Source organism: Salmo trutta, chromosome 27, assembly GCF_901001165.1.
Source record: "Salmo trutta chromosome 27, fSalTru1.1, whole genome shotgun sequence".
Lineage (NCBI taxonomy): Eukaryota > Metazoa > Chordata > Actinopteri > Salmoniformes > Salmonidae > Salmo > Salmo trutta.
In genome coordinates, this window is record NC_042983.1 from 711,909 (window position 1) to 738,698 (window position 26,790).

Sequence of the window (26,790 nt, forward strand, 5' to 3'; positions counted from 1 at the left end):
TCACATCTCAGCTTCCTGTTCTACAGGAAGTAGTGTTCTTGCTTACATTTTTGGGTTCCAAGCCAAAAAGTACAGTAACTTAGTTGGTTCTGTAAAATAATGGTTGACAGTTGATAATGATTATCTAGTTTATAGTATTTTTAATTTACGCGTTTCATCGGCCATGTCTGCAAGCTGCTGCTATTTTACCGTGGTGTTTCTGGTCTCGGCTCCTTCGTTCTTGTCGTGTCTGCTAGTTACGGGCGCTCAGGTCGCCTTGGTCGAGGTTCTGCTGAGGGAACGTCCAGATGTCAGCACCGTTCTACAAGGCGAGGTGCTCGAAGCGAACTGGGAAAGCAGCAGCGTACCCGAAAAACACAATCAACAACAAGAGCATGATCTCGAAGGGGACCTCATATTAGTGAGTGATGTTACAGCTGGCTAGGCTCTGCTATGTAAAACCACTGGATTTGTATGTGTAACATGATATGGATATAAACATTACAGTTACTGAGAAAATAACATATACAGTGTATATATACAGTAATCTATATTGTCTAGCAATAGCTTAAAATCTGTTATTTTCACCATTGCATTTTGAATCATCAAGCATGCAATGTCTGCATCTATGATATTACCCAGTAATAATCATATAATGACCCCAGTGTTTCCAATTGCCATTGTTCAGGTGCAGGATGAGGAGCCGCAGGTGAGCCGGGGCAAAGGTGGGGGTGTCCAAGCCAAAGACCAGGAGCCATGGGTAGGTGTGGTGCCTGTCAAAGTGGAGGAGAGCAAAGCTTCCACTGCTGGGAACAGCCAGGAATCCTTTGCTGCTGCCGTTGTCAATAAAGTGAGTTCAGGGAGGAAACAAGACAAAAAAAGACCATGATTTTGGGGATTTTCACAAAATGTAATCCATAGAATGATTCTTTGAAGGAAGGATTGTTGACATATATTTGACATTTGTATCTAAAAGCATAATTGAAAAATCATTTATCAAAGTTTCTGGCGTTACCTAGGCTTCCTTTAAGACGGCATGATCTGTAGGTGCTACAAAGCAACATTTTATTTCATATTAAGCTTTACCGCTTGTTCTGTAATATGAGTAGTATTTTGATTTAAATACAATTTTTGTACATTCATTTATGAATAAAATGTAAACATGAATATTGAAAATATAAAAGTTTTGAGTTGGTAACTTAAAAAATATATACATTGTTGAACATAATATGCTCAGTGGTTCCCAACCAGTGGTACTATGACCCCTGGGTGTACTTGGTCTATCTCTAGGGGGTACTTGAGAAGACTCATGAGACCATAGGCCTACTGGTAAATTGCTTAAAAATCATTATTTAACCTGTCTCCTCCCCTTCATCTACACTGATTGAAGTGGATTTAACGAGTGACATCAATAAAGGTAGCTTTCACCTGGTCAGTCTGTCATGGAAAGGGCAGATGTTCTTAATGTTTTGTATACTTACTGTACATCAACAATCCTTCCTCCAAAGGATCATTTTATGGATTCAATTTAGTGATAATCCCAAAAATCTGTTTTGTCCTGGTTTTGTGAGGAATCACTCACATGGGCATGGGAAGAACAGTCAGTCAGTCCACTGTTTTGTTGAATAATTTGTATATTTGGTGAAATAAGTATTGTGACACACAACAAACTATACCCTGATCAGTGAGAGATGAATAACTGTCTGAATGTTGTATCTGTTCTTCAGCACCACAGAGTTTCACCTAAGGTTGCAAAGGGAGGGTATATTACAGGAAATTTACCAGGAAACTACCAGATTTTTTAAAATCCAGGATTTTATCATTGTAATCTATCACATGACATTTAGTGGCCCTTTTGGGTACTTTGTACAGGTGTCTGTAATTATCTCTGTCCCTCTGTGTGGCCTTATAACATGTAAAATATGAAATTATTACACAAAGATGATTTTCAAATAAAAAATAGAATGGCAATGCTGTAAAACGTTAACCTAAATATAAATCTTTAACTTAGTGAATAGTGTTTAGTAGGAGGGTTTCAGCATGAAATATGATTAATATTTTTTTTACACACTTTTAACACATGCAAATATATCAGTGTGGGTAAAGTAAGTCTGAAGTAAGTATAACCACTATCTCTCTTTGTTAGATGAAACGAGCCTTGGTCCTGGGGGCTTCTGCACTCATCATCCTAGCCCTCAATCAGAACACTATCAGAGAGGTAAAAGTCATTTTCTTACACACTGGCTGTGTTAGTGCTGGGCTGGAGCAAAAGCCTGCACACCCTGTAGCTCTCCTGGACCAGGGTTGGTGACCACTACTATAGAGCATAACACCAATGTTGCTCTATAATTGTCAGCTGTTAGAGTAACCACTCCTCTACTACTGCTTTACAGTATAACCCCATAGAGATAGAACAATGATATATGGTCTATGATAACTACTATTCTCTCCTGTATTCTCCTTCTAGATGGATCTGTCCCAAGTCCTCTCTAAGCCAGTCATTGTCATCCAGACATCAGAAAATGTTACCAAGCTTATCGGAGCACTCCTCAGGTACCACAGTGATGGAAAACGAAACAATACTAGTCTACACAAGGATCCCTCTCTGTGTATATATTTAACTAGGCAAGTCAGTTAAGAACAAATTCTTATTTACAATGACGGCCTACACCGGCCAAACCCGGACAACGCTGGGCCAATTGTGCACCGCCCTATGGGACTCCCAATCATGGCCAGTTGTGATTCAGCCTGGAATTGAACCAGGATGTCTGAAGTGACTCCTCTAGCACTGAGATGCAGTGCCTTAGACCACTGCGCGACTTGGGAGTATAGCTTTGATTGTATGAATATACTACAGCATACTGACTAATATAGAGACACTGAGGGAGTTAACTCTATGGTTTATTTCATAGGGGCCTTCATGCTACTGTGAAAATCACATACAAGACTATTCTACAGGACAACTTGGTAAGATCATCTTTTTGCCATAAACGTTATCACCTTAGAGAACAGCAAAATAGTCAGCGGACATTTCCAGTTTTCTATGTATTGTATCACTCTACTGTCCAGCTCATGTTATTACTTTGGATGTGTGTAAAACCTCCTCTCTGGTGGTATTGTAGGGGGCCACCCTGACGTTGTGGTCCACGTGCGGTCTCTCCAGAGGCGGTCTGTATGGAGAGTGGCAGGGGGTCATCTGCACCGGAGAGACCAACTCGCAGGTCCAGGTGTGAACACCATGGCATACATTCAAATGAATAGGGACAACAAAATAAATAATCAATGACATTCTAACCAAAGATAATCTGATTTTTACGCTACAACTCCTCACAGGCTAGATCTAACAAATCACTGATCTGTGCAACTCGTTGCTTTTTCCTACATCTCTGTTGTGTGACAAACGTAAACAAATGATTCAGAGGTAGGTTAACATCCGTGCTCGGTCCTGTTATGTGTTGTCCTCCAGAAGTACCTGCATCAGCTGTGGAACACGGTCCTACTGGTGGCTCTGATCCTCTGTACAGGGGTCATAGTTCAGGCTCGATGGCAGTACCAGGACAACCAACTCAATGACGACCTGGAGGTAGAGTTGAACCATTTTCCTCTTTTAATCATTCAGCAATTAGCAGACACGCTAATCTAAAGCACATTTAAGTAAACAGACACTGAACGACAGTATGAAAATGAGATGCTTTAAAATGAATAATGTAGAAACATTCACCATAATATTCATGACTTAATCATTCCTACAGTTACCAAAACAGGACATCCTGAAGAGACTGTCTTCCCTGAAGACCAGGATGTACCGGCAGCCCAAACCATGGTGTGACCCAGCGCAGCTAGAGACAGACAACTGTGCTGTCTGTCTGGAACAGTTCAACAACAACCAGGTCAGACTGGCTGACTCCTGAGGGGTATACTACAAAGCAGGATCAAGGAGTTAGCCAGCTAACTTGTCTAAATATTCTGAAATAGCATTGTTGTTTTTTACAGCTAAGCTTGACTTGGGCATGGTCAAATTGACTCAACAAAAAACTCATATCTAAGTTTATCTTTCTTAACACTAGAACCGATGGGCCTCGAGGGACCCCCCTTTCAAGTTAATGAGCAGTCATTTTAACTGCAACATTCTAACAGTGTAATTAATACATTTCATATATGCTATCGCAAAAATAATAATTTGGTTGTGTTAATGAAGGTCTTGGGTAACATTAGAATACCATTTATTTTTAAATGTAAAATAATACAGTAGCATTTTCATTATTTTGTTACTGTAGGCTATATGTAAAAACAAAAAAACACTAATTCAAGTGTAAAATCAATTTTATTTGTGGAGTGCCTTAGTTACAACTATGAAACGGAAAGCTTGTGTTGGAATGCGGTAACAGCTCATTTTTATTACGTCAAAATAAATACCCCATCGTCCAAGACTCACGGTCAGCAAGACGCACGGTCAGTATCCTAAATATCATTATAAGAGCAGTGTTCTTGATAAATAGCGAAAGTCGGCACAAAAGCAATAATTGCATTATAATTAATATGTGTCGATATGACAGCAGTCAAAAATAGTCAATTGTCAGCTGGTGAGTGTGTTGCCTATGCTGTTTTTTTTGCTTGAGATGTAGGGCCTGCTCTTTGTGATGACATTTTGTGCTGATAATCGTCCCAAAGCATTGTCACCGGCTTGTTCTATCCAAGCGGTGCCGTCCCTTCCTCTCTCCTGTCTCACCATTTTCATTTGGTGGTGGCGCGGGCACCTGCTCAGTGTGTACTGGTCTGGCTTTTTTGCACTTAGGCCTTAGAGGTTTAGGCTGAGGCTCAGAATCAGACGAATAATCATCAGAGATGTCATGATTCATTTCTGTGTAGTTTTCATTCAGATTTTGTAGTAACGCTAACGCAGCATGTGCATCTATTCATCTTGGTCTTCTTGCCATTGTAAAATACGCACGCTCCACTGTGTACTCCAAATAGGCCAGAGTAGACTGATGAGACTGTTTGGATTCGATGGACTGATATAGTGTATGTATCATTTTGACGTTATAATTAGAATAGATCAATAGAATGGAAAGACCTGTTCTTCATTCACAATTGGTGAGTACATAATTATGCATTGTTCGCTTCCCCTCGCTCATCAACTTACCCATTCTCCCCCATCATACTTTACTTTGTTTATTTCATCTGTTTTTATATGTGTGAAATTAGTTTTAGTATAGTTTCATGACAGTTATCGGGGTGATTGTCAACAGGGCATGGCACCTTCAACTGTTGGGAAAAGGAGGGGAGCAGACCCTACTGTCGGGAGGACGAGCGGCAACGGAGGAAAACCATTAAAACAATTACATGTCCTAAAACGGGTTGCAACTCCAGTTCTGTTTGTGATATTAAGATGTGTTATAAAGACTTATTTAGGCAAAGACGAAGGGGGGCATATTTAAAAATATATATTAGCAGTCCAAATTACTGCTTTAGTGATTCCAGCGTTAATGAACCAGAAAATCAAGTTATTTCTGGCTTTTTTTTTTTTTTTTAGCTACCGCTAACTCGTTGATCCTGCTTTGTAGTATACCCCTCTGGAACTACTCAGAAACACACACAAACATGTCATATGTTAAATAGAAAGTAAGATGTATAACACATTAATTCTGTAAATTCTACTTTAGACACGAGTGTTAGTAGTATGCTAAGTCACCTGGTGGTGTGTGACTGTGTTGCAGTGTCTTCGCGTGCTGCCCTGCCTCCATGAGTTCCACAGGGACTGTGTGGATCCGTGGTTGCTCCTGCAGCACACCTGTCCTCTGTGTAAACGCAGCATACTCAGTAAGTTATACACCTGCCCCCTGTGTAAACGCAGCATACTTAGTAAGAGCTCTACTTGCCTGTACACTTAAGTGCAACTTTATTTGCCATATGCAATTAACACATTTGAAATCTAATGTAGCGTTGGTGATTGTATTTGGTACCCGGGTTAATTAGCTATTCCCTTTGACTGTCATCTTGCCCTTCCATCCACAGGTAACCTCTGTAGAGACAGCTAATGGTAGCCTTGGCCCAGCTCCTCACCCCACTGACCAGGGCCCAGTTTTTAAAAACTTTTAATCTGGATCAGAATTTCGATTCTGTAATCCCCATTTTTGCTATCCAGGTTCAGATCAATCTCGCGTTTTTTGAGCCAGTTTTCAGAAAGAAATCAGATAGGATCATTCTGATCCAGATACCACAATATCAAGATCACAGAATTTGGATTTTCAGTGTTTTGAACAGGCCTAAATCTTGACATCTGCTGGACAAATTGTGGTACTACTTCTACACTGTCATAGGGTAACAGAGATGAATAAACTACATGAATGGGGGATCAAGATAATCCAGGTTTTTGGCATAAAAACTATCCTAAAAACTATCCTAATCCAAACCTTTTAGAGTTTTGAAAATGCAAAAATGACATGATTAAAGGTCAGATTGGATTACCAAATCTTTATCCGGAGGATCATAATCACATTTTTCAGTTACATTTTTGTAATCATTTTTAATCCTGTCCGAATCCGGAATCCAATCACATAACTTCTGAAAAGCTGGGCCCAGAACATTGGGATCAAGTTGTCTTGTCGTCTTTCGTGACTAGTTTTCAGTAACAGTTCCAGACCACACCTCTTCTTCTTGCACTGGATTGTGGGCAAGGGAGCTTCTCCCAGCAGCTGGCCTTCTTATTGGACAATGTTGACCTCTGACCTTTTAGGGACAGCCAATCCTGAAGCAGCTTCACTTATCTATGTGGTACTGTAAAACAAATGTTACTGTACCAGTGTTGAAACAAACAGTACATTCTTCCTGGGATAACATACCGTACAATGACGTTACTCTTTCTCTCCCACCCTCTTTCGCTGCATGTGTGATAGAGTACTGGTGCCTCATGGTGAAAGTGTCTATACATGTCGGGCATTCTAATGTTCTGTTAATCTGTGGTGGAATTCCATGTATGTTCTTTACAGGGAAATGAATGTTAAGTCCAAGGCATTTTAATGTGAAAAAATAAGATATAGCTAGGTTAAGTTATATTTGCATGGATGTTAAATGCAATATGGTACAAAGCATGGTTAACAGTGTGTTGCTAACTGGCATCAAAACACATCTGGTCATTTGGGGCCCAAATTCCACCATATCACAGGGTCAGTATAATCTCAAAAGTGAATTTAAATTTGTATAGATGGACTAATTTCATCCAGACTATTATTGTCTACTTAAGGAGTACAATTTCAAAGTTTGTGTTAATTCTGAACTAATTGGAATAAGGGTGGGGAGAGAACAATTATATTGTTACCCCTACTTTTGTTAAACTCTGTAGATAGACTGCTCTGTGAGGTAAATGCCTTATTCACCAGATAACCAGAGTAGCTGTACAGAGACAGACAGCATGTTACAAACACATCTGCACTTAAGAGTGTACTACTTGACAGTACTTATTTTAGAAATCCTTTATGTAGTCCTTAAATAATTTTATTATAAACCAGTGACCTTGCAGAACTGAAACAGACTTGACCTTGGCTAACCAATGAGTATAGTATGGAAAGGTGAAAGGTCAAATGGAGTCATTTGTATCACTTTCACTCATCCACAGGCCTTCATTGTAAATAAAAATTTGTTCTTAACTGACTTGCCTGGTTAAATAAAGGTTAAATAAATAAAATAAAATCTAGCAACGCCTTATAGGGAAATGTGAATACTCTAAATGCTTCCTACCATCAGCTAATCACTTGAGTAATATAGCTGCCGTTTCCATCTTTCACCATCCTATGGTATTATGTTGCCACTAGAACACCTTAAAGTCAACGCTCAGTTCACACAGAAATACTCCATTGGAAGAGCTCTAACCACAGTATTAAATGTATTTATTATTTTGTTTGTTCTTAAGAGCTTCAAAAAGCTAATTGTAATGTTTATTTTCTTTTTTTACAAAAATGCTCTTATAGATCTTTCTATAGGATTCTCTTGTTATAAAGTAGTTGTCCATGGCGAGTCAGAAGCCTCTTGAAGCTGTTCGATGTCTGTCTGAGGGACATTTGGCCTCTTAGGCTGCACTTCCACACACACACACACACGACTGTTGTTATAGCAGCTCACTTTTTGGGTTGAGGCTGAACCATGGTGGGTGGGGATATATGAACTACCACAGACACTATCACTTCGTTCAGACATTGCACACACGCTGCCACCCCTGGTCCTGGCCTGCCTGTCATTTTGATGTCTAGTCCTGTAACTGACATTCATTGTTCTTCCAGATCCAGCAGACAGTGGTTTCAGTCTGACAGTCAGGCCGGTCGCACTGGTTCTCGTCCTATTGGAGTCTCCTCTCTCATTTTAGTCATATGTTCCTTGTTCATTTGATGGCGATGTCAAAGCTAATGATTCCATCACTCCAAATCTTAATAAATGGATTTGTTACATGGCAAAAATAAATCTCTTGTCCTTCACTCACTCCATTCAGTCAGCACTTTGGTTTAACTGAATCAATCTACAATATTGGACTTAACAACAAACTAAATTCAAACATGTCTCTAAACATTCCACCAACAGGCCACTTGGCAACCAAAGTTCTGTTATCATGGAACTAATCATTGGTGTCCCTTTGCGATAGAAAATGGAAAACTAGAATGTCTTTACTAAAAGAGAACAGAAAAAGGCCTATAAAAATGGCCTGGTCAGTGAATCCCGGTAGAAAGAATCTGACTGATGAAGAGGACTCTGGGAGGGGACATCAATCAGGGCTCATGACCTTTGAGCCCAGATTATCTTTCTCTCTTTCTTTCCTTTCCACGTCGTCCCGTCTTGTACGCACCGTCCGCTAGGTCAGTTGGTTGGTCTCAATGGCAACACTTATCATCAGGAGGGGATCATTCCTTTGTTCCTCTTGCGGTCGGACATAGCCCTGCGGTTGTGGTTGGCTCCCCTGCTCTTGTGGGCCTCCTTCTTGCGTCGGTCCAGAAGAGTCTCTGTTGACTGGCCCTGGCCTTTAGGTTTACCCACCACGTCTCTCTCTCTGGCAGGCTCCGGACGGAACCTAGGAGGAGGAGAGGGGTTCAAATGGGAAATGCACACATTTCTCATAAGCAAACCTCAATTTAGGATGTCTTGCATTGTAATTGTAAGACATGTAGCAGAACTTAAGGACAATATAAGACATGGATTTAAGTTAGTGTGTGTGTGTGTCTCCGTACCCCTTCCTGTGTTGCATGGTAGCTCTCCTGGCCTCTGCCCTCTCTCTCAGCAGAGCTGGGTCCTGAACAAACTGGTCTCTCTTCACAGCGCCTTCCTGAGAACACACACCATGGAAAGGGTTAATGATACAACACATACTGACTGATCCATCTAAACAGCTTAATTCTTACATCTAGACGTTCCGCTAGCGGAACACCTGCTCCAATATCCAATGATAGGCGTGGCGCGAATTACAAATTCCTCAAAAATACAAAAACGTCAATTTTTCAAACATATGACTATTTTACACCATTTTAAAGACAAGACTCTCCTTTATCTAACCACACTGTCCGATTTCAAAAAGGCTTTACAGCGAAAGCAAAACATTAGATTATGTCAGCAGAGTACCCAGCCAGAAATAATCAGACACCCATTTTTCAAGCTAGCATATATCACAAAAAACAAAACCACAGCTAAATGAAGCACTAACCTTTGATGATCTTCATCAGATGACACTCCTAGGACATTATGTTATACAATACATGCATGTTTTGTTCAATCAAGTTCATATTTATATCAAAAACCAGCTTTTTACATTAGCATGTGACGTTCAGAACTAGCATTCCCACCGAACACTTCCAGTGAATTTACTAAATTACTCAAGATAAACGTTCACAAAAAACATAAATTATTTTAAGAATTATAGATACAGAACTCCTTTATGCAATCGCTATGTCCGATTTTAAAATAGCTTTTCGGTGAAAGCCTGGCCATCATGGCTAGCTATTTTGACACCCACCAAGTTTGGTACTCACCAAACTAAGATTTACTATTAAAAAAATTGGATTACCTTTGCTGTTCTTCGTCAGAATGCACTCCCAGGACTTCTACTTCAATAACAAATGTTGGTTTGGTTCCAAATAATCCATAGTTATATCCAAATAGCAGCGTTTTGTTCGTGCGTTCAAGACACTATCCGAAGGGTAAAGAAGGGTGACGCGCCCGGCGCGTTTCGTGACAAAACATTTCAAAATATTCCATTACCGTACTTCGAAGCATGTCAAACGCTGTTTAAAATCAATTTTTATGCGATTTTTCTCGTAAAAAAGCGATAATATCCCGACCCGGGAAACCCTGTTTTCGTTCAAAGATGAAAAAATAAAAACATGGAGTCGTCTCGTGCACGCGCCCCCAGTCTCATTGTTCTCAGATGGACCACTATCCAAATGCGCTACTGTTTTTCAGCCATGGCCTGCAAAGTCATCATTCAACATTCTGTCGCCTTCCGAGAGCCTATGGGAGCGTTAGAAAATGTCACGTTACAGCAGAGATCCCCTGTTTTGGATAGAGATGATCAAGAAGGCCAAGAAATAGTCAGAGAGGGTGCTTCCTGACTATTTCTCAGGTTTTGGCCTGCCAAATGAGTTCTGTTATACTCAGACACCATTCAAACAGTTTTAGAAACTTTGGAGTGTTTTCTATCCAAAGCTAATAATTATATGCATATTCTAGTTTCTGGGCAGGAGTAATAATCCGATTAAATCGGGTATGTTTTTTATCCGGCCGTGAAAATACTGCCCCCTATCCATAACAAGTTAACCTAAATATAAGAATAACACTACAGCATAGCCACTGGTTCAACTATGTCAAACCTAATATAAATCATCTGGATAACAAAACATGGTACATAGACAGCCTTAGGTAGCTAGCCATCTTGTGGGCAAGATTTTAAACAGCGCCATTCAAATCAAATCAACCCAATAGGTCCACAGACGACACAATCGCCATCACACTGCCCTAACCCATCTGGATAAGAGGAATACCTATGTAAGAATGCTGTTCATCGATTACAGCTCAGCATTTAACACCATAGTACCCTCCAAACTCATCATTAAGCTCGAGACCCTGGGTCTCGACCCCGCCCTGCGCAACTGGGTCCTGGACTTCCTGACGGGCCGCCCCCAGGTGGTGAAGGTAGGCAAAAACATCTCCACCCCGCTGATCCTCAACACTGGGTCACCACAAGGGTGCGTTCTCAGCCCTTTCCTGTACTCCCTGTTCATCCACGACTGCGTGGCCACGCACGCCTCCAAGTCATTCATCAACCGTAAAGACAAAGCAAAAACAAATATGAGGGGACTCAGCGGATATTCAAACAAGTAAAAAGACAGCTTGGCCTAATTTCTTCAGAGCAGCTAAGAATTCAGGATAGTTAATATTTCAACACAGTACTGACTGAAGCATTCTAGAGAATGCCATTTAAAAAGCAGCCTCAGATCATAAGGAATACGTGTTGTTGCATGAAGCATTTATATCAAGGATACCAGCCTTCCCTGTAGCTCAGTTGGTAGAGCATGGTGTTTGCAACGCCAGGGTTGTGGGTTCGATTCCCACGGGGGGCCAGCACAGAAAAAAATGTATGAAATTGTATGAAATGTATGCATTCACTATTGTAAGTCGCTCTGGATAAGAGCGTCTGCTAAATGACTAAAATGTAAATGTTTGCAGACAACACTACAGTGTTAGGCTTGATTACCAACAACGAAGAGGCGGCCTACGGGGAGAAGGTGAGGGCCCTCGGAGTGTGGTGACAGGAAAATAACCTCACACTCAATGTCAACAAAACAAAGGAGATGATCGTGGACTTCAGGAAAAAGCAGAGGGAGCAGCCCCCTATCTACATTGACGGGACAGTAGTGGTTTTAAGTTCCTCGGCGTACACATCACAGACAAACTGAAATGGTCCACCCATACAGACAGCGTGGTGAAGAAGGCGCAGCGGCGCCTTTTGCTTGCCATATGAGCTCTGTTATACTCAGACACCATTCAAACGGTTTTAGAAACTTCAGTGTTTTTTCTATCCAAATCTACTAATAATATGCATATCCTAGCTTCTGGGTTTGAGTAGGAGGCAGTTTAATATGGGCACATATTTTTTCCGAAATTGTCAATACTGCCCCCTAGCCCCAACAGGTTAACCTGTTGGGGCTAGGGGGCAGTATTTGCACGGCGTACCCGACTTAAACTGGTTACTACTCTTGCCCAGAAACGAGAATATGCATATAATTGTTTGATTTGGATAGAAAACACTCTGAAGTTTCTAAAACTTTTTGAATGGTGTCTGAGTATAACAGAACTCATATGGCAGGCCAAAACCTGAGAAGATTCTGTACAGGAAGTGCCCTGTCTGACAATTTGTTCTCCTTCTGTGGCATCTCTATCAAAAATACAGCATCTCTGCTGTAACGTGACATTTTCTAAGGCTTCCATTGGCTCTCAGAAGGCGCCAGAAAGTGGAATGACGTCTCGGCAGTCTCTGGGCGAAAAACAGCAGGAGTTTTTGTGAGTGGTCAGGCAGGGAACAATGACACTGGAGATGCGCGTCCACGAGATGACTCCATGTTTTTCTTTCAGTCTTTGAATGAATACAACATCGCCCGGTTGGAATATTATGGCTATTTTACAAGAAAAATAGCATAAAATTTGATTTTAAACAGCGTTTGACATGCTTCGAAGTACGGTAATGGAATATTTTGAAATTGTCACGAAATGCGCTCGCGCGTCACCCTTCGGATACCGACCTGAACGCACGAACAAAACAGAGCTATTTGAATATAACTATGGATTATTTAGAACCAAAACAACATTTGTTGTTGAAGTAGAAGTCCTGGGAGTGCATTCTGACGAAGAACAGCAAAGGTAATCCAATTTTTCTTATAGTAAATCTTAGTTTGGTGAGGGCCAAACTTGGTGGGTGTCAAATTAGCTAGCCGTGATATCTACTCAGAATATTGCAAAATGTGCTTTCGCCGAAAAGCTATTTTAAAATCTGACACCGCGATTGCATAAAGGAGTTCTGTATCTATAATTCTTAAAATAATTGTTATGTATTTTGTGAACGTTAATCGTGAGTAATTAAGTAAATTCACCGGAAGTTTGCGGTGGGTATGCTAGTTCTGAACATCACATGCTAATGTAAAAAGCTGTTTTTTGATATAAATATGAACTTGATTGAACAAAACATGCATGTATTGTATAACAATGTCCTAGGAGTGTCATCTGATGAAGATCAAAGGTCAGTGCTGCATTTAGCTGTGGTTTTGGTGACATATATGCTTGCTTTGAAAATGGCTGTGATAATTTTTGGCAGGGTACTCTCCTGACATAATCTAATGTTTTGCTTTCGCTGTCCGATTTCAAAAAGGCTTTACAATGTGGTTAGATTAAGGAGAGTCTTGTCTTTAAAATGGTGTAAAATAGTCATATGTTTGAGAAATTGAAGTTATAGCATTTGAGGTATTTGTATTTCGCGCCACGCGATTCCACTGGCTGTTGACTAGGTGGGACGCCCAGGGAAGTTAACCTACAGTGCCCAGGGAGGTTAAGTGACAGAATACTTTTGAAAAGACAGAAGTGATTTTAGTCTTCTAAATGAGAAAATAGTTTTTCATGTAAAGTTTACCAAGTCAGTAACCATGCCCACGTGAGCGCAGAGATTATGCAAAACGTAATGGAATGCCCTTTTTCCCCCAAGTGTTTAAAAGGACGCGCTGAAGAATTAACATATTAGACCAGTTACAGTGAGGGAAAAAAGTATTTGATCCCCAGCTGATTTTGTACGTTTGCCCACTGACAAAGAAATGAACAGTCTATAATTTTAATGGTAGGTTTATTTGAACAGTGAGAGACAGAATAACCAAAAAGAAATACAGAAAAACACATGTCAAAAATGTTACAAATTGATTTGCATTTTAAATGAGGGAAATAAGTATTTGACCCCTCTGCAAAACATGACTTAGTACTTTGGTGGCAAAACCCCTGTTGGCAATCACAGAGGTCAGACGTTTCTTGTAGTTGGCCACCAGGTTTGCACACATCTCAGGAGTGTCCCACTCCTCTTTGCAGATCTTCTCCAAGTCATTAAGGTTTCGAGGCTGACGTTTGGCAACTCGAACCTTCAGCTCCCTCCACAGATTTTCTATGGGATTAAGGTGTGGAGACTGGCTAGGCCACTCCAGGACGTTAATGTGATTCTTCTTGAGCCACTCCTTTGTTGCCTTGGCCATGTGTTTTGGGTCATTGTCATGCTGGAATACCCATCCACGACCCATTTTCAATGCCCGGGCTGAGGGTAGGAGGTTCTCACCCAAGATTTGACATGGCCCCGTCCATCGTCCCTTTGATGCGGTGAAGTTGTCCTGTCTCCTTAGCAGAAAAACACCCCCAAAGCATAATGTTTCCACCTCCATGTTTGACGGTGGGGATGGTGTTCTTGGGGTCATAGGCAGCATTCCTCCTCCTCCAAACACGGCGAGTTGAGTTGATGCCAAAGAGCTCCATTTTGGTCTCATCTGACCACAACACTTTCACCCAGTTGTCCTCTGAATCATTCAGATGTTCATTGGCAAACTACAGACAGGCATGTATATGTGCTTTCTTGAGGGACCTTGCGGGCGCTGCAGGATTTCAGTCCTTCACGGCGTAGTGTTACCAATTGTTTTCTTGGTGACTATGGTCCCAGCTGCCTTGAGATCATTGACAAGATCCTCCCGTGTAGTTCTGGGCTGATTCCTCACCGTTCTCATGATCATTGCAACTCCACGAGGTGAGATCTTGCATGGAGCCCCAGGCCGAGGGAGATTGACAGTTCTTTTGTGTTTCTTCCATTTGCGAATAATCGCACCAACTGTTGTCACCTTCTCACCAAGCTGCTTGGCGATGGTCTTGTAGCCCATTCCAGCCTTGTGTAGGTCTACAATCTTGTCCCTGACATCCTTGGAGAGCTCTTTGGTCTTGGCCATTTACATTACATTTAAGTCATTTAGCAGACGCTCTTATCCAGCGCGACTTACAAATTGGTGCATTCACCTTATGATATCCAGTGGAACAACCACTTTACAATAGTGCATCTAAATCTTTTAAGGGGGGGGGGGGGGGGGGGGGGGTTAGAAGGATTACTTTATCCTATCCCAGGTATTCCTTAAAGAGGTGGGGTTTCAGGTGTCTCCGGAAGGTGGTGATTGGCCATGATGGAGAGTTTGGAATCTGATTGATTGATTGCTTCTGTGGACAGGTGGCTTTTATACAGGTAACCAACTGAGATTAGGAGCACTCCCTTTAAGAGTGTGCTCCTAATCTCAGCTCGTTACCTGTATAAAAGACACCTGGGAGCCAGAAATCTTTCTGATTGAGAGGGGGTCAAATACTTATTTCCCTCATTAAAATGCAAATCATTTTATAACATTTTTGACATGCGTTTTTCTGGATTTTTTTTGTTATTCTGTCTCTCACTGTTCAAATAAACCTACCATTAAAATTATAGACTGATCATTTCTTTGTCAGTGGGCAAACGTACAAAATCAGCAGGGGATCAAATACTTTTTTCCCCTCACTGTATGTGCAGCTCCAGCTGAATACATTACCAATGGTTAAGAAATCTACCACTCTATAGATCAAGCAGACTTAAGGCGTAAGCCAAATGTTTCAAAATGGTTATAAACTCTGAAGCTATCAATCAATACAGAAGAAGCAAATTCTAGACTTCACGTTATCAGTCTGCAGCTGAAGACGTACGTAGCCTAGGGATGAGAACACCGACAACCTCTGAAGCATTCTAACGAGATCAACTGAGAACTACTGTATAGGGTACTTCAAAGTATCCATTCTTACCACCAGCACAACCAGGAGCTCTACCTAAGGACATGGTGATCTCTGGTGGCAAAACCAGAGTCATACACCAAATACTCCGTGACCAAAGGATTTGGACAATCAAGGACAGCTCAATCGTAAATATATAAATTGCATTCTCTTTTTTTCGAATGAACGGCTATCAGAGTGCTTAAGATTTTGAATTTTCATGAGCGAAGCTTCCCGATGTCCAATAGAGTAACTCCTTAGTCTCTCCCCCCCCCCCCTCTGATTTCGCCACTGTGTTATAACCAAACTGTCCTGTTAGTCTTCTAGAGACTATTTACTGTATAATGTTAGTGTGTATTCTGTAATTGTTTAATTAATTAGTAAATAAATAATTGAGCCAATTTGTGTATCGCTGATTCATCAATCAAGTAGGGTTCGTGCAGACTACAAGAAATTACGACGTTTAGAATGACTGATGAGGTAATAATACATTAATAAGTGACTAATCGATAAGCTTTGAAAATTCTGAACAGAGTTCAAGTCTGGAAATAGTAACTCTAAACATTTTCCCGTGGTGCCCCAACTAATTAGTTAATTAATGTTACATGATTAGTTTAATCAAGTAATAATAATTACACAGAGAATTGATTTAATATAACAGTCATCACATTAATGAAAAGTCCACGTCACGACAGCAGTCACCAACCATTTGCAGTCGAAAAGTAAACCGAGCTCTACCGCTCAGATTTTTAGAAATTTTTCCCAGTCTGATCTTTTTATTATAATCATGTATTATTTTAATTTTTTTATTAAAATTGAGTTCCCAGCACTGAAGTCTGAAATATCAGAGTTTCCAGTTGTTTTAGTTTAGGCATCTCAGCGGAGGAAGGGAGAGAGCAGCAGAGGGTCTGCCTTTCGCAGTCCCTGCTCTCTCCTTCCTTTCCTCCGGTAAGACTGACTAGAGAGATGGGACAGTCTTCCACCTGATGGCGAAACTTGAGTAGCACCGCATCTGCCTCATGCACAAATTCATGTTTTTTCTATGACCAGAGGAAGTGAAATACTCCTCAATATTAAAAAAGACATGACGAGCTGCTAATAAATAATAAAACAAAGGGCTAATCGATACACTTGGCTATTCATTCATTGCAGCTGCAGCGCAAGTGGAAGTAGGGATAAGCGTGTTTTATGTTTTGTAATAGTGTTAAATAAAAACAGTGTTGACAGTGCTGAATAAACATGAACCAACTAGCAGCTCTTTGCGGTGTTCTTCGACAGTCTCTCTGGTCATTGTTATAAAAGTTTGCTGTGGCCGGGGAAGCTGTAGGTTTCCAGATCTCCCAGTCCGCCGGGTAGGCGGAGTTTGTCTTTTCAGACAAATGAAATGGTTCAAAATAGAAACACTTTTGCCCACCCAGTGCGCAGGGCTTCTGAATCAAGTTCACCTACCACCAACACCGCAACACAAATAAAAAATTATGGAGCGCAAGCCTTTATTGTAGGCTTTTCTACAGAAATGTTTGGTGCTCGACTAGGAATGCTTTGAAGATCGACCAGTCGGTGACCACTGTTCTATACAGTACAATCTATTTCTATACAACCTACCTTCTCGTCCTCTTCCTCCTCTACGTTCTCCTCCTGCATCTGTGGTCTGCCTCCCTGCCGTAGGACCTGAGGGACGGTGAACGGCCTGTGGAAGGGAGAGAGAGAGAGAGAGAGAGGATGTGTCACAATCAATAAATAAAGCGTATTCATAAAGCCCTTTTTACATAAATGTGGTACAAGAGTTGTCAAAGTGTTTTCATTAACAGGAGCTAGATCTCAAAGGAAAGCAGTAGCACCTTGGCAAGAGGGAAGAAACCTTGAGACTGAGCAACCAAACTCAGATGGGAGGCTCTAGTCTAAATCAGTATGACTAGCTAAAATCTTAATCAGTAAACAGGTGTGTATGTTACCTGCGGTTGAGCAGGTTGGAGTCTCCGTCCAGATCATTGGCTCCTACTTGGTTGATGTCATATGTGTCATCATACTCATCATCATAATCGTTCAGATTGTAGATGGCTCCTGATTCGCTGGGAGTCACGATGACCTCATCCACCACAGTCTCATAGGTCAGGTAGCGTTCCTTCTGCTCTGCTATGTGCTGCTTGTCATTTAGCAGGTCCCGCACACTCTCTCCTTTCCTGAAGGGAAACAACACAGACAGATATACAGAGATTATAGATCACAAAGATACAGAGGTCAGGCTTTATTGTACAGTTCACCATTGACCTGGTATTTATCTAAAAATGACTTGGGATTATTTATTTATTTATTTTGGGTGTGGTTTGGCGTGACAAGACAGGACAGGAAACGGTCTGTGACCGAGTCATCAGGAGGCCATCTTGGCCACAATTAAATAGTCGATAGTGTCTCACCTCCGGCCCTTCCAGACACGAGTCATGTCCACCTGGTCTCTGTTGAAGACATCAAACTCATCATCGTCAAACACGTTGGACCTGGTGCTGAGTACAGGAGGCAGCTCCTCCTTTACCGGCCTGGAGAGAGAGGCGAACATCAACATTAATACCTTTTTCAGACTACCCAACCGGTGCTGGCTCTGTTATTTTCTGTTCACATTGTTATTTCCAGCACAGTTCCCATAACTATGGTGGATACGTAACCAGGCCAGCGCAGCACGACTCAGCTTGTGCATCTTTGTTTGTCTACACACAGACCAACCCACACACCCCTCTCCCTACCTGGGCATGGCTCTGTCCAGTTTGTCCAGGTCAGGGTGTAGTCTGTCCTCTAGGATGTAGTTAATGACCAATTCAGAGCTGTAGTTGTACTGGTGGAGACAGGCCAGTAGAAATCCCTCTCCCAGGTCTGGTAGCAGGTCTCTGATATGGGTTAACAGAGACTCCAGCTCCCCCGCACTGATCGTACACGCAGCACCCTGGATAACATAACACATATCAGACACGGACACACTATTATAACAGCATCTACACAGGACTGAGGCTACTGTGTATTGTCTGTGTGTTGTCTCATATAGGATAGGTAAGCTCTCAAAATGATTTGGTTATATTTGTGTATTATTTTTCCTGCTAAAATTACAAATCTGGAGGTCATACTTGCAAACATAAGCAACCATTTAAATGTAAACAGTTGCGTATCAGCCAATTAAAATTGTTGATTTACTTGCACGTGACAGAACACTAAATTGTAGCTGGTCCCATCAGATAACATAGCACACGTTAGCCCTAAACTAGCCCCACCAGGTGGCAGTGATTATATCCTGGAACAAGTTCTGCATCAGCCAATTAAAATCGTTGATGTAGTTGGACGAGTTCCAAAAACTTGCTCACGGAAGCGTCCTTAACATACCCCCAACAGCATGTCCTGATCATCAAAGCAACTATATTTGACTGACTGGTCAAATTGCATTCTGTGTAAAGTGCCTAGTCCACATAATTGTTGCAGATTGTGGCATGAGTTCCAATCTCACGAGTCCTCACATTTGAAATGTAGATTTACATGTATTGTGTTAGTGTGTTGAAAAGGGACAATTTTCAAGCTGTTGTCTGTAGGCTAAGATTGCATTTATTATTAAGGAGCTCTCTCTTCAGCCTTGCACACAAACACCAATAATCATATAGCATAGGCTTTATTACATGGAGGTGTACACCTAAATGTAGGCCTAAAACGTTTTATATGCATTTTTAATAATCTGCTTTGTCACATATGCATTACTTGACTCGATGAGGAAGAGCATTAAAGTGTACAGTAGGATTTTATTAGGTACACCACCCAGTTTAAGAAAATGTATCACTCCTACAGGCAGTGAGCCATGTGACCGTGGCTTGCTATATAAAGCAGGCAGACAGGCAAGCATTGAGGCTTTCAGTTACTGTTAGATTTAACGTTAGAATGAGCAAAACGAGTGACCTAATCAACTTTGAACGTGGTATGATCGTTGGTGACAGGCACGCCGGATCCAGTATCTCAGAAATGACTGCCCTCCTGGGCTTTTCACACACGACGGCGTCTAAAGTTTCTGAGAATGGTGCAACAAACAGCTCGTTGATGAAAGAGGTCGAAGGAGAATGGCAAGAACTGTGCAAGTGCAAGCTAAGAGCGGGCCACAAACAGGAAAATAACGGCGCAGTACAACAGTGGTGTGTTGAACAGCATCTCGGAAAGCAAAACTCGTCGATCCTTGTCACAGATGGGCTATTGTAGCAGGCGATCACACCGGGTTCCACTCCTATCAACTAAAACCAAGAAGAAGTGGCTTCAGGGGCACGCGATCACCAACACTGGACAATTGAGAAGTGTAAAAATGTTGCCTGGTCCAACGTATCCCAGTTCCTGTTGCGTTATGCTGACGGCAGAGTCAGGGCTTGGCGTAAGCAGCATGAGTCCCACCCTGCCTCGTGTCAATGGTACAGGCTGGTGGCAGTGGTGTACCGCCATCCAATCTGCAGCAACTGCTTAATGCCATTGCGTCACCACCAACATCCCTGTGGAATGTTTCTGACTTGTAGAATCCATGCCCCAAATAATTAAGGATGTTCTGAAGGTAAAGGGGGTTCCGACCCAATACGCTATGGGGGTTTTATCTAACTCTATGATTAGCATTTTCTGTATGCTACTATAGGAACTCCAATCAACATAGCTATAGCTTACATTAATTAACATCAGATAGTGTCCTCCTTATGCTATAACCCTACTAATGCATATGGGACTTTGAATGGTACACCTCAATTCATGAACAACTGGCCGGTGAGCCACCCATAGAGTGATTACGCCCTCTCCTGGCGAGGAGACAGTGTAGGCAACCCTGGTCCTGGAATGGCGCAGGAACTTAATGTTTTTGATTTAACCCATCTGAAAGACCAGATGTGTTGATTTTAGGCAATCACTGCTCAATTAGCTCAAGTTGGTCTTGAGTGGTGCCGAGTTGGAACAAAATCCTGCTGTACCTGCAGCACTCCAGGAACAGGGTTGCCTACCCCTCATGTAGGCTATCATTAGTAGGTTAAATTATTATGTAGGCTTCACTTACGTAGGCCTGCAACGTTTCATAGGCTATTCATTATTATATTCATCCACTTTATTACATGTTTTGAATCGAGTGTCAACGACCAGCAATTACCTATTTTTTCCTCAACAAAAAAGCTTAATGCGAAGGGGTCTCGAACCCATAGTTAAAGTGCACTATCGATTTCGAGTGAACCGCTTAGAAGCGATGGTGATAATGGTAGCCTACATGTCTGCTATTTGACAAATGCATATGGCTCTTAAATTTTTTTGTTTTACGCTGTATGAGTGGCGCAACGGTCTAAGGCTCTGCATCTTAGTGCTAGGGGCGTCACTACAGACCCTGGTTCGATTCCAGGCTGTATCACAACCGGCCGTGATTGGGAGTCCCATAGGGCGGCGCGCAATTAGCCCAGGGTTTGGCCGGGGTAGGCAGTCATTGTAAATAAGAATTTGTTCTTAACTGACTTGCCTAATTAAATAAAGTTTAAATAAATACAGAAAATAAATCAACGTAGATGTTGTAAGGACCTCATTTATCTTTTTTCCATAAAAGCACAAAATCTTGAGATTTTCTCATATATGCTAGGAGCCTAGTCAAGGATACATCAATGCAATATTGGCACACAACATTTTGTTACAGACCAACGTAACAAAAGTAAACCTTTCATTTGTAGGTTTAAAATATACCCCCTGGTCAGGGTTGACCTATTTTAAGAAATGCCATTGGTTGGTGCATATAAAGTCTAAGATCTTTGATAGGCTGATGAAGAATTTGTTCCAGGATATAGTCACTGCCACCTGCTATATCAGCATAAAGCTAATATATGCCATGTTATCTGATGGGACCAGCTACAATTTAGTGTTATGTCACGTGCAAGTAAATCGACTATTTGAATTGGCCTATACGCATTATGAGTTGGAGAGAAACGGTTTAAATTGAAATGGTCACTTATGTTCGCACGTATGGCCCCGTTATTTTGGCGGTTTAACTAACAAACTACAACACAGCTCACCCCACCCCATTTGCCCAAACTGGTATCTCCTATTCAGAACTCACGTTGTCTCCTTTATGGGGCATATCCCGCATGGCCTCTGCTCCTCTGGGGGTCTCCCCTCCTTCCCCTGGCTCTCTGATCACCATCTCTCCCCCCCAGGCCCCTGCCCCACCCTCTACTCCCTGGCCAGTCAGCCCGGCAGAGGAGTGTGTCTGCTGGGGTCTGTACTGGGTTCTCCTCCGGCCGATGCTGTCCCAGGCATCCTCCACCCCCTGGAGCAGATATGATGTCCTAGTCTCATCTCTGACAGGGACGGAGGGTTAAGGAAAGACAACAGGCAGTGCTGGAGGAAAGGGTGGTGGAGGTGTGTTAATATCACTGCTCTAGGTTGGATGGATGGATACGTTTCTTCCAATGAGGGGGATGTGTATGTTTCTATGACTGAGTGGCTGACTGGTGGACTCATTGAGGAACATGTGTCTGAGTGTGTGAGACCATGTGGAGGAAGGATACAGGAGAGGGAAGGCCTGCTGTAGAAGACTGATATCATCAGCTATGGGGAACTGCTCATCGTAGTCCAATAGGAACCTGAGACAGACAGCAACAAGGATGGCATAAACAAACATTCTTTATCTCCTCAATGGACAACCTCCAATCAGTTACACAGCATTCCTAAAAACAGCAGTTACCGTACAAAAACTCTGGTATTAATTAGGTCAGGGATGCAATGGTCAAAAATATTGATTGATTGAAGACGTTTATGGCCCTTCAAAAGGAAATTCTTCCCATATCAGGATTCAAACAAGTATGCACTGTACCTCTTCTCTGGTAGGAAAGTAGTGAAATGCTGCAGGAGTTCCTCCACAAATGTCTGAATGTTCTCTGAGCTAAAAACAAATGAACAACAATGTTCAAAGACTGCAGGAAGGCTATGAGCAAATATGATCCCCATACTAAAAGAAAATATGAATTCCAGCATGAAGGTTTGGTAGGTGGATAAAGAAAGGATGAAAAAGAGAATAGAAAGAGATAAAGGCATTTTATTCTGACCCCTCTAGTATGGGCTGTAGGCAGGTGTGTTGTAGCATCAGGTGTGCCATCTCCACCATCCTCCTCCGGGCGTGACACACCCTCCTCCACAGGTCCTCCTGGAGACTGGCAGGGGGCACGGGAGGGGTCAGTCACTCACACAAGTGCGTACACACACACGGATGCAAAAATGAACAGGCGCGGTACATACACACACAGAACATACAGTTGAAGTCAGAAGTTTATATACACCTTAGCCAAATACATTTAAACTCAGTTTCACAATTCCTGACATTTAATCCTCGTAAAAATTCCCTGTGTTAGGCCAGTTAGGATCACCACTTTATTTTAAGAATGTGAAATGTCAGAATAATAGTAGAGAGAATGATTTATTTCAGCTTTTATTTCTTTCATCACATTCCCAGTGTGTCAGAAGTTTATATACATTCAATTAGTATTTGGTAGCATTGCCTTTAAATTGTTTAACTTGGGTCAAACGTTTTGGGTAGCCTTCCACAAGCTTCCCACAATAAGTTGGGTGAATTTTGGCCCATTCCTCCTGACAGAGCTGGTGTAACTGAGTCAGATTTGTAGGCCTCCTTGCTTGCACACGCTTTTTCAGGTCTGCCCACAAATGTTCTATGGGATTGAGGTCAGGGCTTTGATGGCCACTCCAATACCTTGACTTTGTTGTCCATTTTGCCACAACTTTGGAAGTATGCTTGGGGTCATTGTCTATTTGGAAGACCCATTTGCAACCAAGCTTTAACTTCCTGACTGATGTCTTGAGATGTTGCTTCAATATATCCACATAATTATCCTTCCTCATGTTGCCATCTATTTTGTGAAGTGCACCAGTCCCTCCTGCAGCAAAGCACCCCCACAACATGATGCTGCCACTCCCGTGCTTCATGGTTGGGATGGTGTTCGTCGGCTTGCAAGCATCCCCCTTTTTCCTCCAAACATAAATGGTCATTATGGCTAAACAGTTCTATTTTGGTTTCATCAGACCAGAGGACATTTCTCCAAAAAGTACGATCTTTGTCCCCATGTGCAGTTGCAAACCATAGTCTGGCTTTTTTATGGTGGTTTTGGTGCAGTGGCTTCTTCCTTGCTGAGCAGTATGACGGCTACGTGGTCCCATGGTGTTTATACTTGTGTACTATTGTTTGTACAGATGAACGTGGTAGCTTCAGGCGTTTGGAAATTGCTTCCAAGGATGAACCAGACTTGTGGAGGTCTACAATATTATTTCTGAGGTCTGCTGATTTCTTTAGATTTTCCCATGATGTCAAGCAAAGATGCACTGAGTTTGAAGGTAGGCCTTGAAATACATCCACAGGTACACCTCCAATTGACTCAAATTATGTCAATTAGCCTATCAGAAGACCCTAAAGCCATGACATCATTTTCTGGAATTTTCCAAGCTGTTTAAAGGCACAGTCAACTTAGTGTATGTACACTTCTGACCCACTGGAATTGTGATACAGTGAATTATAAGTGAAATAATCTGTCTGTAAACAATAGGTGGAAAAATGACTTGTGTCATGCACAAAGTAGATGTCCTAACCGACTTGCAAAACTATAGTTTGCTGACAGTGAAATTTGTGGAGTGGTTGAAAAACGAGTTTTAAATGACTCCAACCTAAGTGTATGTAAACTTCCGACTTCAACTGTAGACAGTTCATGCACAGTACCCACACACACATACATGATTAATCAGGTTGTAATACACTATTAATTGGTATATACAGCCATTTGTGTGCATTTTCTTTATAAGCCAGAACGTTTAATAAAATTACATTTAAACTTGATCTACCGGTTGTCGGTGCATTTTGTCCTTCTGCTGCTTGAAAACTGAGACAAAGTATTCACAGAATAGTGTTATTCAGACGACTTTCAGTACATTCAGACTTTCAAAAAGTTTGGTAAACAACACTTTCCTGTGGATACTCCATCTCCACCTCCTACCGCCAAAAGAACCAACCGGGAAAGTAACCTCAAATATAATTTTATTTGTAGAAACTAAGTCTTTTTTTTACAGCAACTTCTTTCAGACTGATATCCATGGGGTAAGCATGGTAACAGTGATGTTCAGGCAAAAGCACACACCTACGAACAGAAACACACCTCTTGTCGTCAAAGTTTCTTTTCCTCACAGCCTTCTCTATGTCAGGCACAGCCACCTCGTAGAATGAGGCTAGTCTAAGAAGATAAAAGTTAGAGCAAAAGTGATCAATTGACAAATGCAATATTGAAATAAACAAATGTTCCACCACTGTGGAAACAGTGTAGTTGAATAGTGGTGGTGGGAAACAAGCTAAATACTGCTTGTTCTTGGCTGTATATGTTTACCAAATAAAATAATTCAAACTGTTGAGGAAACTGAGTGGAAGGTGTGTGTGCGAGCGCGCACGCTACCTATTGAGGAAGCTGTGACAGTGAAATGTAGAGCAGGCAGCAGGGAAGATGTCCAGGAAGGCCTGGATGGTGGTACAGGTGTCACACAGGTACAGCACCAAATCCACTAGGTCCTGGAAGAGGCACAACCAGTCAGAACCAGTCACTCCTGTACTAGGAGAATGTCAACTCATTGAGGAGATGGAAGAGGTTTCACAACAAATCAGTTAAAACAAACCGGTGACTCATTGAAGAGATTTGAAACTTCAGCTGACATGTTTTAAAGACACCAATCTCTGACAAGCAGTGGACTTTACTTTATAACTGTGGTCTATCTAGTCGGTCATGGTGTAAAATGCATCAGCAGTATGTTTATCATAACCTGTTGACTCATGGTCATGGCGGTGGGTCGGCCGGGTTCGCTGAGCTTCAGAGGCTCGATGGCAGTGGCTCCTTCACACTGGAGACCACACTTAGCAAGGATAGTGTCCAACACCTGGGGAGAGACAAAGGGCAAGTCTGAAATGGCACCCTATTTTCTACAAAGTGCACTCCTTAAAAGTTGCAGGCTGAGACATCTTAAAAAGCCGTGACACTAAATTTGAATTGAGGTAAAATTTCAGCGTCACCTAGATTATTTTCAAAGAGCACAAAACGGGAGAAAACCTTTTGAAATGGAGTGTATTGAATGGTTGTGCTTCTTACCTGTAGGACTGAGAGAACCGCCTCATCCAGGTCTCCATAGTAACACGGCTGCTGGGTGAAGATGTTTTCTGGAAGATAAACAAGACATTGATGTCATTTATTGAGAAACAAATCTGTTCTAGATCCATTTGAGCAGGTAAAATGCTACACCTGAGAAAGGGCCCATTGCTGAGCTCACCTATCATCTTATGGAGCAGCTGGGAGTTTCCTTTCCCAAACAGAACACACAGGTCCAGGATCTTGGGAATGTCGAACAGGAAGTTGTTGTAAATGATCTCTCCGAACACAGTCGGAGTTATAAAGCTCTCCTGAGAGAGAAGAGAAAACAGGAGATAAAAGTTATGTTCAGTCAGACAATTCTCCTCTCAATATAAGAGTCGGGCGGAGAATAATTAATGTTCCAAAAATTCTTTGCCTCTAACAGAGGTTAAATATAACTTCTCTCTAACGCCGTCTAAACACGACCTTTAAATGTGAGCCAAGTTATCTGCTTTTAAATTACAGGTATCTGGACGTGCATAAGACAGTTTCTCCATTCAACAACACTACATCATTGCATTATCAGAAACAGACAGACCCCCAGAATACCTAGAAAGCAGCGGTACCTTGGACTCCTTGTGCGTGGCCATTCTGAGGAAGGTCATAAAGACGGCTCGGTGGATGCAGCGCTGCATGTCAGCAACGGCCGGGGAGGAGGGCAAGGAGGAGGGGTCTAATCCCCGAGGGGAGTGGCGTAGGTAGGAATCCAGACACTTCTGCAATGACTCATCAAACACCACCTGGGGGGGGGGGATATGCGTGTTAATGATGGCCACAATGGGTTTAG

The 26,790-nt window shown here is 41.9% G+C and overlaps 2 protein-coding genes across 5 annotated transcripts in view; one reads left to right on the plus strand and one right to left on the minus strand.

Annotated features, from left to right (window-relative positions):
- Window positions 1-8,429, plus strand: rnf215 (ring finger protein 215). 3 transcript variants are annotated; one of them, XM_029716213.1, is made up of 10 exons: window positions 1-400; window positions 668-829; window positions 2,126-2,197; window positions 2,447-2,532; window positions 2,892-2,946; window positions 3,102-3,206; window positions 3,449-3,562; window positions 3,732-3,869; window positions 5,697-5,799; window positions 5,995-8,429. In XM_029716213.1, exons 1-10 carry the CDS (start codon window positions 164-166, stop codon window positions 6,015-6,017), a joined length of 1,095 nt encoding a protein of 364 aa, XP_029572073.1. In that variant the 5' UTR covers window positions 1-163; the 3' UTR covers window positions 6,018-8,429. The 3 variants fall into 3 exon arrangements, with proteins under 3 accessions (XP_029572073.1, XP_029572074.1, XP_029572072.1); XM_029716212.1 differs by having other exon boundaries at window positions 3-400; window positions 3,446-3,562; XM_029716214.1 differs by lacking the exon at window positions 2,126-2,197 and having other exon boundaries at window positions 2-400; window positions 3,446-3,562.
- Window positions 7,930-26,790, minus strand: part of ascc2 (activating signal cointegrator 1 complex subunit 2) — a 20,123-nt gene continuing 1,262 nt past the window's right edge. The window contains exons 4-19 of one of the 2 annotated variants that reach the window (XM_029716208.1): window positions 26,570-26,743; window positions 26,143-26,272; window positions 25,965-26,032; window positions 25,642-25,755; window positions 25,281-25,393; window positions 24,990-25,064; window positions 22,881-22,985; window positions 22,649-22,717; window positions 22,344-22,418; window positions 21,893-22,133; window positions 18,549-18,745; window positions 18,225-18,344; window positions 17,763-17,990; window positions 17,413-17,497; window positions 9,192-9,286; window positions 7,930-9,034 (exon numbers count right to left, since the gene is read on the minus strand). In XM_029716208.1, coding sequence (XP_029572068.1) covers window positions 8,857-9,034; window positions 9,192-9,286; window positions 17,413-17,497; window positions 17,763-17,990; window positions 18,225-18,344; window positions 18,549-18,745; window positions 21,893-22,133; window positions 22,344-22,418; window positions 22,649-22,717; window positions 22,881-22,985; window positions 24,990-25,064; window positions 25,281-25,393; window positions 25,642-25,755; window positions 25,965-26,032; window positions 26,143-26,272; window positions 26,570-26,743 — 2,067 coding nt within the window. In that variant the 3' untranslated portion in view covers window positions 7,930-8,856. Of the gene's footprint in view, window positions 9,035-9,191; window positions 9,287-17,412; window positions 17,498-17,762; window positions 17,991-18,224; window positions 18,345-18,548; window positions 18,746-21,892; window positions 22,134-22,343; window positions 22,419-22,648; window positions 22,718-22,880; window positions 22,986-24,971; window positions 25,065-25,280; window positions 25,394-25,641; window positions 25,756-25,964; window positions 26,033-26,142; window positions 26,273-26,569; window positions 26,744-26,790 lie in introns of both variants that reach the window. The other variant, XM_029716207.1, reaches the window with a different exon arrangement.

Excerpts from the sequence above, each read along its gene's own strand:
- rnf215 (XM_029716212.1), top strand. The coding sequence starts at position 164 with ATGTCTGCAAGCTGCTGCTATTTTACCGTGGTGTTTCTGGTCTCGGCT. Across the intron at positions 3,207-3,445 it reads AGACCAACTCGCAGGTCCAG|AAGTACCTGCATCAGCTGTG; the intron begins GTGTGAACACCA and ends GTTGTCCTCCAG. Across the intron at positions 3,563-3,731 it reads AACTCAATGACGACCTGGAG|TTACCAAAACAGGACATCCT; the intron begins GTAGAGTTGAAC and ends TCATTCCTACAG.